Source organism: Marmota flaviventris, chromosome 12, assembly GCF_047511675.1.
Source record: "Marmota flaviventris isolate mMarFla1 chromosome 12, mMarFla1.hap1, whole genome shotgun sequence".
Classification (NCBI taxonomy): domain Eukaryota; kingdom Metazoa; phylum Chordata; class Mammalia; order Rodentia; family Sciuridae; genus Marmota; species Marmota flaviventris.
Window position 1 is genome coordinate 45,207,245 of NC_092509.1, and position 13,920 is coordinate 45,221,164.

Consider the following 13,920-nt stretch of genomic DNA (forward strand, 5'->3'; position numbering starts at 1 on the left):
GAGGGCCAGCACTCAGTTTCCCATGGCGTAGTAGCCCCAACAACCCTGAACGATGGGGTGACTGACAGCATTGCCAGCCTGTGTCCTGTAGGCTGACCACCTTGTGGGGAGATATATGTGTGGGGTAGAAGCAGAAAGCCTGAATTCAGTTAGCACCACACAAACATCTTTGAACCTAAGTGTAAGGACCTGGAACAGCTAAACTGTGAGAAAAGCAGTCTATATAGTCTATTAATGCGTTGGGCCACCTGCCAGGCTCATAAACACCCCATGCCCTGCCCTAACATGAGAAAAGTATGCTGAGAGAATTGTATATTGTCAATCCCTGGGCTGGTCCATAGCTATGGTGAGGGGAGAGAAGCATGGTAAGTCACTGGAATGGACGAGTGGACCACCCTGATGCAGGAAATGATGGCAGGACTCCCACCCTGGTTAGGACACAGCCCTCAGTCATGCACAGCCATAGTTTACAAATTGTTTTATTCTTGGACCCTCTGGCAGAGCAGAAGACCCTATGGAATTTCAGGTTTGCCAAAAAATAAGTTACATAACCTTAAGAGTTGGAAGGAACCAGAAAATTAAGTTCAATCCCCTTTTCCTCTTATGGAGTAAAGTGTCTCAGAGTGGGTGGCCGGGGTGACAGCTAGCTAATGGCACAGCCAGGCCCAGGACTAGGCCCTCCAATTCCTAGGTTCTAAGTTTCATCTTACAGCATTGATTTGGTCCAGGGACATCTTTTTTTTTTTTCTTTTCAGTTCTTAATATGTGGATTCAATTATCAAACAACTGGGGGATAGTCTTTACTTTAAAACCCACAACTACATAGGATGTGAAATTTCAGATGACCTACAGGGTCCTGGAACAATCAATTATCTTTGAGCCCCACACACGTAGTCAAGGCAGAAATGAGGAAAACAGCCTATGAAAGCTAATGAGAGAGGGAGGAAGCTTAACTTGGAGAGGAGGGCTTTTTTTAAACCTCATAAGAAGTAGTTTCACTTATTGGCCTGACTTCTAGCAATAACAAACCAAGAGCATCATGCTTCCAGAAACGCCACCCTGGGAACAAGGCTCCCTATGAGAAAGCCGGACCCCGGGTTTTAAAACCTACAAGATGCCACACAAGCACTTTCCCCATAAGGCAAAGGTCTCGTTTTTGCTCTCCATGCTTGGCACACCCACAAGATTAGGGGAGGGGTTTCTACATATTTGCTTCTCATGTTCAAGTGGGAGAGGCAGTTGAAGAATGGGAAGCCAAGAGGTGACATGTGCAAGGCCATGTGGCCAGCAGTGGAGTCAAAATTTGTACCCAGTCCCTGAACTGACGCTAGGCCTCTTTCCACCATGTTGGCAAAGGCTTTGGGAGAGATGCAGCAGGACCTTCAACTCCCAGGAAACACTCGTTGGAGAACCAAGGTGCTGGAATTCTGTGGGCCTCTGTTACCCATGCCACCTGTTACTGCCCCTGCAGTCTGCTGCCCTCTGGGAAGCAGTCTATAGGGTATCCTGGGCAGCTCTTACCCCCACAGCCAAAGACAGTAGACATAGGTATTTCCATGCAAAATCTTTATTTGGAACATGTGTTATGGACCAGGCCAGCCGTCCTGAAACATAAGGGTATTTACATTGTGCCGAGAAATACAAGAGCTCTGTACAGGCATTCATCTGTGCTTTGATGGCATTTTATCTGCTACTTTGCTCTGTTCTGCCTTCCCTGTGCTCATTTTCCTCATCGTCCTTCACCTTTCATCACCCAAGGTCTCCTGTACTGCCTTATCTGGAGGTGGTGACCTCACTTGGTAAATGGCCATTACTGTCTAGTCTTCCCAGGACCCTCTCCACCTGCCCTAGGTAGTAAAGGTGCCCAAAGAAAGAAAAAAAAAAACATCTCTGTGGGGTTGCAGGGCCTTGTCTTCCCCTAATTTTATTTTAATTTACTTACTTCAAGTAATCTATTTTGAGATGCTTCTGCTTAGCTTACTGAGTGCCAGGGCTCTGATTCTTGGCAGACGCAGGTGGAGAGTCCTTTGTTGATTTTTATAATCTATGGGTTTCTCCTGGTTTGGACAACTGGTTTTTGTTTCTAACTTCTGTTTCTTGACTTGAACTTGCCTTTGTCTCCCTCTTGCTCTGTGTGACAGAGTGCAACACATCTGGGCTTTGCTGCAGGGCTCGGGTGCAGGGAGGTAGAAGTAGGTGCTGCTCTTTTGGCTTAGCTGCCAGCCCCAGCAGGGCTTGGCTCCACATTGGAAGAGGCTTCCTCTTCGCTCCCAGTCATGGCACGGGGATGAGTGGCAGCAGTCTGGCTTGCCTTTGGGTTAAGCTTGTGGGTAGGCAGAGACCACAGAAGGAGCACCTCCCTGGCCTCTACTGGATTAGTAAACAGTTGTGAGAGGGGCTCTCAAAAGTCAAGGCCAGGAATGCACAGGAACTTTGGCCATAGCCCCACTTGCTAATGAACTCAAGGACTGTTTTAATGGACAGGTGGCTAGAATATATGGACCTGTTCAAGAGGCTTCTATCTGAATTTCTAGTTCTAACCACTGCCTTTGTTTTCAATATAACATGCAGGCTGGAGCTGCTCTTCCTTGAATGTTTTGTCTCCCCTCTTAGCGTGGTGGGTCCCAGAGTGGACCAACCCTTGCTCCAGGAAAGGACCTCCCACCATGCTGACTCTTAAAGGTCATTTGGAATGTGTCTTTTAAGTTCTGTCCTGAGTAGCAACTCGCCTCCCATAAACAGATGTACAGAATGTGCAGTCAAAAACAAAACAGAAAGAAAATGCAAAAATCCTCCAGGCCTGCAACAGCTTCAGTTTAAGAAACACACTCCCATTCCTACTCTTCCTCTTAGGCTTGGTTCTCCCCTGCACAGCCAGATCTGGCAGAACAATGCTCCCAAACATTAATGTAATCGTTCATAAGAATTTAGGAAATTGCAAGTGTTTCTCTAAGTTCAGATATTTAGAGACAGAATTTGGCTGCACTGGTTACTTTGCAAGAGATGTTAACCTGACAATAGTGTATTATTTCCTCATTTTAAATGAAGAATGAAAAAGCCCAAACACGCAAACACAACCTTCGGGGAGCTGCAGGATGAAACGGTAGGTTAATGCCATCTTCCATTGTTCCCTTCTGCTCAGATCTGGGATGTAGTTGGCTCAACAGCAGATCCGCTCCATCAGATTTCCTCAGAAGCCCCAAACCAGGATGCTCAGAGTAAGTCATTCTGCAGCTGGGAAAAGTGGTCAGGATCTAGGTTCAGAGTCATTTGAGTTTAAATACTTGAACTTCCATGAATGACAGCCCTGTACCAACAGCCAAGTGGAAGAAAAAAGTCCTACTTAGAATTTCCACTTGAATCAAAACACAGACGTACAATTCTAGTAAGGAAACCAGAGCATCAAAGAGTAGATCCATATTTTAGGGTCTTTAAGAAAAAAGATATCCAAGTAGTTATGAATGATATGGAAATAATTCTTAAGAGTCAAACAGGGACTGGTTGCATCTTTAGAAAGGAGTTTTCTGGGATTTGCAAAACATAAGGTTGAAAATGATAATAAAGAATGATTTGCAATCATTCATAAATTTTCTTCAAAGAAAGGCAGCTAGAACTAAATTATTATAATTTCTCTCTCCTTTTGCAAATCCAGAAATACATTTCATACATAATTCTTTATACAATTTTTAGTTAAAATGGTCAAAATTAGAACTTTTAACTTTACCAGTTCCAAATTATTAAACACCAACAGAAAATCATGTGTGAGAAGAACAATGAAAAACACAAAACAAACACTTTTTTTTCCAGCCACAGGCGTGTATATATGAGAAGTATGAGTAATGAAAGTATAATTAGTATTAATTTCAAAACCTCTGGGAAATCTATTTTTGATTAGAAACTGTTATTTACTTCAGAATATGAAAGTTTAAAAGTCAAATTTTCAAGTTACTAACTTTAAAATCACCCCCTCAAAAGATTTACAAAGGCTTGAATCCAGAAAAATTAGGGTTAAAAACATAAATAGTACTAATTTTCACTAAATGCAGAATGGTTCCAGAAAACTATGATACAGCAATTGAGAATAAAATAAAAACAGAAAAGAATTGAGACACATAAGATACAACTTTTTTTTTCCCCCTTGAGGAGTCTTTTTTTCTCTATTGAGGTATGAGCTAAATTTTAATTATTTTGTTAAAAGAAGTTTCGGTTGGTATCAATGAAACTTAAGAAGTTAGAACAGAGCTTATGTATATGAAATGCCTATGTGCGTATGCATACATTGGTGTGTGCACGTAGGTATATGTACATGTACCTTCTTTCATTTGCTTTTAATGAGGGAAGTACAGAGATCTCCGAGTGGCTCAGCCCTCATTGAGTTCTTTCTATCAGATGACTTGAATGATTCACCAGTCATAACAAAGTGACCCACCAGAGTTTTCCTGGGAAGAGACTGGGCCTGTCTGATTGCTGCTGTGAAAACTGGAGTCTCCTCTAACTTCTCATAGCACCATGCTCTGGAAAGAGATGACTACAGGTGGGAACCAAGACTGCAAGTGAGTGTATTTAGACTGACTTAGACTCTGTTGTGCCTGCTATGGTCCAAATACATGAGGTTCTTATGAAATAACATCATATGGTACAGATACGAGCAGGCCACAAAACCCAGTCCATCACTTTAGGATCTATGGACAGACCAGCCAATGGTTCACATTTTAGGAATTTGAAATGTCTAAAAATAGATGAGGTGGTTTCTCAACAACAACAAAAAATAATAAAGAGAGAAAGAAAAACCATAATAGGGGAAATAAGGGGAGGAAGGGAAAAAGGAAAGAAGGGAAAAGATATGAAACCATATAGAAAATCTTAGCTCATAAGAATACCTTACTTAGAAGGAAAAAATGCATAAAATGCATACATTTTGTGCAGGTTAATGCAATATTAAACACAGTAGAATATATAGGCCTTATAATACTTTTGTAATATCTCCAAGCACTTTTTAAAAATGTGAGGCTGATTCAGAATCATTCTAAATAAAAATACACATTTCTTTAAAGAGACAGGGGAGGGGAAGAGGAGGAAGGTATGGCATCAGGGCAGATCCCCATAGACATAAAAAGATGAAATATGTTTTTTGGTAATTTTAATTGATATGGCAGTAAAAAATGTTGTAAAGATGTAGGCTGGTTTGAAGTAGAGGGATATTATCAAATATAACCTTATAGCTACATTTGCAAAAGAAAATTTTGTGAAAGTTTATTAACCCTGTGATATGTTTATATTGACATTTCCTAAAATAAAATAGAAGCAATAGTTAAGAATGGGTCAGGGACATATGTTTTAAAGCAAGAGCGGACCCTCTCTGGGTTCCTCTCACACAAGGGATAGACTCTTAAATAAAATAATACTTCCTTAAAAATCTGCTGCCTAACAACTGTTTACATCATAGAAAAATAGCAATTTTGTAAAAAGAAATATAGTTACTTTGTTAAAATGGTCTATTTTTAAACCAGCAATTATTTTTCATATAAAGAATTTCTAAACATCCATACAGAAAATAAAAATAGATAATACTGAGTGCAAAGCAGACCATGGCATGTTTGCAAACAACCAAAGTATTTCATTGCCAGATAAATAATGCTCTTAGTATATTACAGTACAAATGTTCTCTTTTAGAAACTTTAAAGATATTGCTTTTATCCTCTGATGGCAAGTTACTTACAAGTAAAGTTACTTCCAGCAGCAGAAGACCAAATTGATTAGAAATGGATCATATATATTCATTCACATTTACCCGCTACTGGAAGTGCCCAAACACTGGGCAAAAGCCTATACCCTAAACCCCTTAGCGTGAGTGTGGACTGCAGGCTGAGGAGATTCAGAGGGGAAATGACATTCATGGTCCTTTCAAAATCATTCATTATATCTTCCATGTCTACATTTTCACTTGGAACCAAATAAACACCAAACTATTTATTAGCTTGGCCAAATTCATCAGGAAGGAGATTGCATGTGAAAACTCTTTTCTACATGTAGGCATTAGAGCTTCATGTTATAAAAACAGATGGTTTCAACAGACTATTGCTTTATATTCACAAGCAATTCTGTATGAATGAAAGATTTCCTACTGACAGTGGTGAAGGAGGAATCAGTACACTAAAGACCAGAGCTGCTAGCTTCTGTTGGACAAGATGGGTGGATGGACTCAATCAGGGAATAATCAACCAGCAAACTAAGGTGGTCCCAAGCTTCACTAGAAATTCATCACACCCTCTCCACTCTGCTTGGGTCATAGGAATCTGTAAGAGAAAAAAAGGAGAAAAGAAAAGGGAAGAAGAAATAAAATTAGCGCTATGTTTAACTAGTGTGTTTTTTGAGGATTAAAAATCCTCAGCCTAGAAATAAATTTGTTTAGAGAGCAAATCCACAAGAGTATAAAATTCATTTTTAGACACTGCAACAATCTTGTTTTCACTGGAAAATAAAAATCTATTGTTAAAAGGTTGTTTTTAAGAAACATGTTTGATCATTATTCAAACAGATGGGAAAATGTGAGTTGTTTAATTTTTTTAAAAAATTTTTTTGTAGTTGTAAATAGACAGAATGCCTTTATTTATTTTATTTGTATATGGTGATAAGGATTGAACCCAGTGCCTTGCACATGCTAGGCAAGCGCTCTGCCACTGAGCTACAGCCTCATCCCAAGTTGCTTAATATTTTGATGACTCCTTCCTGTTGTTCATAGTGGAATAGAATTAACGATACATGGAGAGTTTCTTAACCAGCAGTAATGTCCTTGGCTGATGCTACAGAGGATATCTTTTCTTTTCTCACCTTTTTTAAAAAAATTATTATTTGTGATTTACAGCTATAATGAAAGCTTGCTTTAGAATACACATCTTTATGATCAAATACTGTCCCATCAAGGCCTGGGGATCCTGAAATCCTGAATGTGTGGCCATCAACGAGTGGTATAGTAACTAAAACATTATAGAGATTCCTCAAAAATTAGTAATAGAACTACCATATGATCCAGCAATCTCACTACTGGACACATACACAAAGGAAAGGAAATAAGAATGTCAGAGATACGTGCACACCTATATTCATTGCAGCACTATGCACACAACAGCCAAGACATGGAAACAACCTAAATGTCCATCAAGAGATGTATAGATAAAAAAAATGTTTCTCTCTCTCACATATATACAATGGAATATCATTAAGTCTTAAAAATATCATTAATAACATGGATGAATCTTTTATCATGGTAAGGGAAATAAACCTGACACAGAAAGACAAATACTATATGATCTCAATTTTAAAAAGGTTAAACTCATAGTAACAGAGAACAGAATGGTGGTTATCAGGAGATGGGGTCCAGGAAAAGAGGTGATGCTAGTCAAAGAGTGTGACCAGTTCAGGATGGTGGCATAGTCAATAATGCTGTGTGGTACGCTGAAGATCTGTAATAGTTAGATCTTCAGTGTTTTCACCACATACTAAAAATTCCTAACTATGTGAGATGACAGATGTTAACTAGCTTGAATGTAGTACTCGTTTCACAATATGTGTATGTGTGTGTGTGTGTGTATAAAATACGGTGTATAAAATACTTTAAATATATATAATTTTTACCTGTCAATCATACCTCAACAAAGCTCAGAAAAAAGGGGAAAAAAGCAAGGCTCAACACAGTACAAAAGGTGAGTCATTTAAAAAAGAATCTGGAAGGTTGATACAATTTGTCACTAAGGAAAACAACTGCAAAACAACCTTTTCTGAAATCCATCTGAAAAACTATGTGCTATGAAGGCCAAACTATGTGCTATGAAGGCCACTTAGATTCCGACTTCTCTAGCAGCAAAATACTTCACCATGTCCTTCTTGAACCTTTTCCATTTGGTGCACATATTTATGATATGCTAAGTACCATAATGGCGACAACTAAGACAGTGTTGGGAGCTCTCTGAGCAGATGTTATAGACTGGATGGGACAGTCTGCACTGAGGAACAGAAGGCTGCTCCTGCTCAGATGTGATCAGCTGCCCCAGGGCTAACCTGGCTGAAAGGAAGTGGAGTCTACATGAGTTAGCGCCATCTGACATTTTACACTTAGCAACACCCTTCTGCCCACAGAAGCCAGCTGCAGCTGAGCACTAGAGTTTTGTGCTCAATCAGCCTCACGGTGTGCCAGTTCTGAAGGGACCGCCTATAAGCAAAGAGGACACTGAGAATGAGGCAGGAGGTCATTATGGCTGATAATGTGGAAAGGGCATGATTCCAGTTAGTCTGAGGGAGGCTAAGGGCACGATTCCAGTTAGTCTGAGGGAGGCTGAGCATCCACAAAACTTCAAATCATACCTGAGGCCCACAACCCTGGGGCCCAGACATGGGAGCCATGAAAAGAACTCTGTAAAACAACAGGCTCTTCCATTAGCTCGTGGATAGTCTAGGTTCGAGAAAAATATGGTGTGAGCACTGTAATGTTGTTTTAAATGTTCTAGTGGTTACATTCAAACAAATAAAAAGAAATCAACTTTAATAATATACTTTATTTTACCAAATATATCCAAAATGTTATCATTATAACATATAAATTAAATATAAAAGTTATTAAGATATTCTTTTTTTGTACTAAGTCTTGAAATTCTGATGCATATTTTATACCTACAGCACATATTTCAATTTGAATGAACCACATTTCATGTGCTTACCCATCCAAGAGGACAAGGGGCTACTACTATTCTGGATAGTCTGGATCTTGAAGGTAGGGTGGTTACCTGGTACTATGGTTTGGAAAAATGTCCCCCAAAGGTCCATGTGTTAAAGGCTTGGTGGCTAGACCGTGGCATTACTGGAAGGTGATGTCCCCTTTAGAAAGTGGAGCCCAGTAGAAGGAAATTACATCACTGGGAGTGAGCCTTGAAGGGGATGTTTGGACTCCAGTCCCTCCTCTTCCTGTCTTTTTCACTTCCCATCCACCATGAGGTAGAACGCTTTGCTATGCCATGAGCTTCTGCCATGGCATGCTGTCTCATCAAAGGCCCCAAAGCCACGGAACCAACTTACCATGGACTGAAACCTCTGAAACTGTGAACAAAAATAAATCTCTCCTTGTTTTCAAGTTGATTATCACTGTGATGGAAAGCCAAAATGTGGAGTATTTTAATCCTGCTTCTCTGAGCTCTATTTCGGCTGATGAAAATCCACCAAGATATGCCCCAGTAGGTATTTCACGCATTAATGGGCCTGAAAGCTATTGCCCTTGAAGGTGTGCTAATGTCTAGCCTCCTGATGGTGCTCTCTGGCTTCTTTGAACCTTCCCTGATTTTCTCCACTTTGGGCCTAAAGCAGAGAGCCCCTTTCCAGCCTCTTTTTAGCTTTTCATTGAGATTTTTTTTTAATTTATATTCTTTCTTCTTTCTTTTATCTGTTTAATTGTGACCTGAATGGTTCATGGACAATTATACATATTCATATTTGTTACTTTTTTTTGCATTTCTACCATGTTTTGAAGGCAGTTATTTTTCATGGATCAGTATTTTAAGGATTGGGATGTTTGATTAGTGTATTTTGGTTTTGTTTAGTATTTTATTTAATTTTTATTTTATATATTTTTTCTCTCATTTATCAGTTTCTCTTGATTCTCTTTGCTTCTGCTAACAACCAATCTCTATTGTCTTCTCTTTCACTCTTCCTTTAATTTTTACTTTTATTTTCTCTCCTCCTCCCTCTTAATCACCACACCCTACATCACTTCTGTTCTTTCTCTGTTCACCTTTCAAAATTATAAACCCTTTTGCAAATTTACTGTTTTTACTGCAGGCAATAAATGATCACATCATTTTGTTTATTGTGACAATTAACACTGTAGATGTCACAGCATGAAGTACTTGGTTTAACTCTGTATATTGTTTGCATTGGTTATTGTTGTTATTTGTCTCCCCCTAAATGGTGAGGTATTAGAGACCTTCAGGGACACTATAAGTCCACAGGGTAGAAAGTCTACTTCCTTAGACACAGACTGTTGGATGGGTAGACACACAAACAACATGAAAAAGGAAGGGAACAAATTGCCTCAAACAAACCAAAATGCTTCAATAATATAATCCATTGACACCACAGTAAAAGAAATGTCAGAGAAGTAGTTTATAATGTTCATAGTTAAATTAATCTGTGAGGTAAAAAACAATGTAGGAGTAAAATCAGAGATAGATATTCTAAAAAAAAAATCAAGCAGAAATCCTGAAAAGGAAGGAATCAATAAACCAAATAAAAATTCAATGAAAAGCACCCCCAGTAGACTAGACCACTTGTAAGACAGAGTTTCAGACAATGAAGCCAAAATATATAATCTTAAAATAAAATTGACCCTGGAGAAAAGATGTTAAAAGACAATGAGAAGAACTTCCAAGGAATATGGGATAACATGAAAAGACCAAATATAAGATTTATCAGACTAGACGAAAACTCAAAAATATAAACTAAATGTATGCACAGTATTTTCAATGAAATAATGTCAAAAATTTCCCAAACCTTAAGAATGAAATGGAAAATCAAATACAGGAAGCTTATAGGACCTCAAATATACAAAATTTCAACAGACCCACACCAACAGACAAAATTTCAACAGGCCCACAGGGGTCGTACATTATTATGAAAGTGACTAACATACAGAATTAAGATAGAATTTTAAAGGCTGCCAGGTCATGTTTAGAGGGAAACTAATCCAGATCTCAGATAATTTTTCAACCCAAACTCTTGAAGCTAGGTGGTCTTGGAAAAATATATACCAGGCTCTGAAAGAAAATGGATGTCAACCAAGAATACTAAGCCCAGCAAAATAAAGCTTAAGAATCGATGATGAAATATAAAAAAACCCTTCTACATCAACAAAAGTTAAAATAATTCACAAATAGAATGCCTGCACACCAGAACGTACTTAATAAAATATTTCATAAAGAAGAAATGAAAAATAAAACTGAAAACCAGCAAAGGGAGGAATTACACTAAAAAAACTAGTCAATCAAATTCAAATTAAAAAAACATGAAATAAATAAAAAAGATGGAATAAAAATCATTTGTCAATAATAATATTGATTATAAATGGCCTAAACTCACCAATAAAAGACACTGATTGGCAGACTGGATTAAAAAACAAGACCCAACAAGATGCTGCCTCCAAGAGGCTCACCTCAAAGGCAAAGACACCCACAGACTGAAGGTAAAAGGATGGAAAAAACCATATCATTCACATGGATCTCATAAACAAGCAGGGGTTTCCATCTTCATATAAGAGAAAGTGAAGTGAACTTCAGGCCAAAGTTAATCAGAAGGGATGAAGGAGGACATTTCATACTGCTTAAGGGAATTATACATCAACAAGACAAAACAGTCATAAATATTTATGCCCCAAACAATGGAGTATCTACATACATCAAACAAAGCCTTATCAATTTCAAGAATCAAATAGACCACAACACAATAATATTGGGGTGACTTTAACATGCTCTCTCATCACTAGATCCCCTCCCCCAAAAAAAACAATTGAATAAAAAAAAACTATAGAACTAAGAAATATAATTAATAACAGACATGTATAGAATATATCATCCATCAATGACTGAATATACTTTATTCTTAGCAGCACATGGATCCTTCTCTAAAATAGACTATATCTTCTATAAAGAACTCAAAAAGCTTAACACCAAAAAGACAAATAACCCAATCGATAAATGGGCTAAGGAACTGAACAGATACTTCACAGATGAAGAAATACAATCAATCAACAAATATATGAAAAAATATTCAACATCTCTACTAATTAGAGAAATGCAAATCAAAACTACACTGAGAATCCATCTTACTCTAGTCAGAAGGGTAATTATGAGAAATACAAGTAACAATAAATGTTGGCAAGAATGTGAGAAAAAAGGTACACTCATATATTGCTATAGGATTGCAAATTGGTGCAACCACTCTGAAAAGCAGTGTGGAGATTCCTCAGAAAACTTGGAATGGAACCACCATGACCCAATTATCCTACTCCTTGGTACAGACCCAAAGGACTTAAAAATCAGCATAGTACAATGATGTAGCCACATCAATTTTATAGCAGCTCAATTCACAATAGTTAAGCTATGGAACCAACCTATGTGCTCTTCAACAGATGAATGGATAATAAAATGTGGTATGTACGCACAATGGAATATTATTCAATCTTAAAGAAGAATGACTTTATGACTCTTGCTGGTAAATGCATGGATATGGAGACTATCATCCTAAATGAAATAAGCCAATCCCAGAAAACCAAAGGCTGAATGTTCTAATTTGCAGATGCTAACACACAATAAGGGAGGCATAGGGAAGAACAGAATTTCAGTGGATTAGACAAAGGGGAATGAAGGGAAGGGAGGGAAAAGAGGGGGGGTGGGAATAGGAAAAATGGTAGAATGTCGAATATAACTTTCCCATGTTCATATATGAATACATAGCCAGTGAAACTCTACATCATGTACAACCACAAGAATGGGATCCTAATTAGGATAAGTTATACTCCATGTATGTATAATATGTCAAAATACACTCTACTGTCATGTATATCTAAAAAGAACAAATAAAAAAATACTAAACAAACAAACAACACCCTTACAGGAAGAAGCAGGGCTGAAATCATCCAGATTTTATAAATGAGGAATCTTGCTTTAAAAGTCTATATCAAGTTTTAACTAGCACTTGAAATCAAGTGGAGTTTTTTTTTGTCATTTTTTTGAAAAGAGGTGCTGGAAAAGAATCACACTGAAGCCCAGGACAAACCCCAGAAGCCTGATCAATGAAATGAATGGTTGTTTTTTTTGAAAAGATAAACAAAACTGATAGCATTTAGCTAGACTAGGAAACAAGTGGAATAGACACAAATAAAATCAGAGATGGAAAAGAAGACATCACAACTTAGACTACAGAGATACAAAGACTCAGAAGACTATTATAACAATCACACACCAAGAGGCTGAACAACCTACAAGAAATGAGCAAATTCCTCGACTTAGACAACATTCAGAATTGAATCATGAGAAAATAGAAACTGTGAACAGAATAATGAAAAAGGAAGTTGGATCAATAATAAAATGTGTCTCATCAAAGGGACATCCAGGACCCGAGGGTTCCACTGCTGAACCATACAAACTATTTAAAGAACCATTACCAAGTCTTCTCAAATCATTCCAAACACTTAAAGAGGAGGAACTGCTTCTAAACCCACTCTCTTAGACCAGCATTACCCTGATACCAAAGTCAGACAAGGACACAACAACAATAAAAAAGGAAACTATAGCCAGTATCCCTGGCAAAAAAAGATGTAAAAAAATCCCCCACAAGTTATTAGCAACACAACTGAACAACACATCAAAAATGCTAGTCATGATGGAGGGATGCAAGGATGGTTCAATAATTTATCAATAATATGATACATCATATTAATGGAGTGAAGAATAAGGGACATATGATCATTTCAATAGACACTGAACAAGCACTTGAGAAAATTCAACATTGTTTCATGATAAAAATCCTGAACAAATTAAGTACAGAAGGTTTGCACTGCAGCACAATAAAGGTCATACATGACAAGTCCTCAGCTAATCTCACAGAATGGCGAAAAGTCAGATGTTTTTCCCCTAAGATCTGAAATAGACAAGGATGCCTGCTTTCACCACTTCTATTCAGCACAGTACTAGGAATCCTGGACAGAGCAATTAGGCAAGATAAAAAATAAAGGCATCTAAATTAGAAAGAAAGAAATCATACCTGTATGCAGATAGCATGAGCATATATAGAGAAAATTCTAAAAACTATCAAAAACTGTTATGATCTCATATATTAATTTGATAAAGTTGCAGGATATATCAACATACAAAAACCAGT

At 37.8% G+C, this 13,920-nt stretch overlaps 1 protein-coding gene across 2 annotated transcripts in view; it reads right to left on the bottom strand.

Annotated features, from left to right (window-relative positions):
• Window positions 1–1,549: 1,549 nt before the first annotated feature.
• Jcad (junctional cadherin 5 associated) overlaps window positions 1,550–13,920 on the bottom strand; it is a 51,787-nt gene continuing 39,416 nt past the window's right edge. For both annotated transcript variants that reach the window (XM_027928455.2, XM_071599938.1), the window contains one exon: window positions 1,550–6,296. In XM_027928455.2, coding sequence (XP_027784256.2) covers window positions 6,262–6,296 — 35 coding nt within the window. In that variant the 3' untranslated portion in view covers window positions 1,550–6,261. The remainder of the gene's footprint in view (window positions 6,297–13,920) is intronic.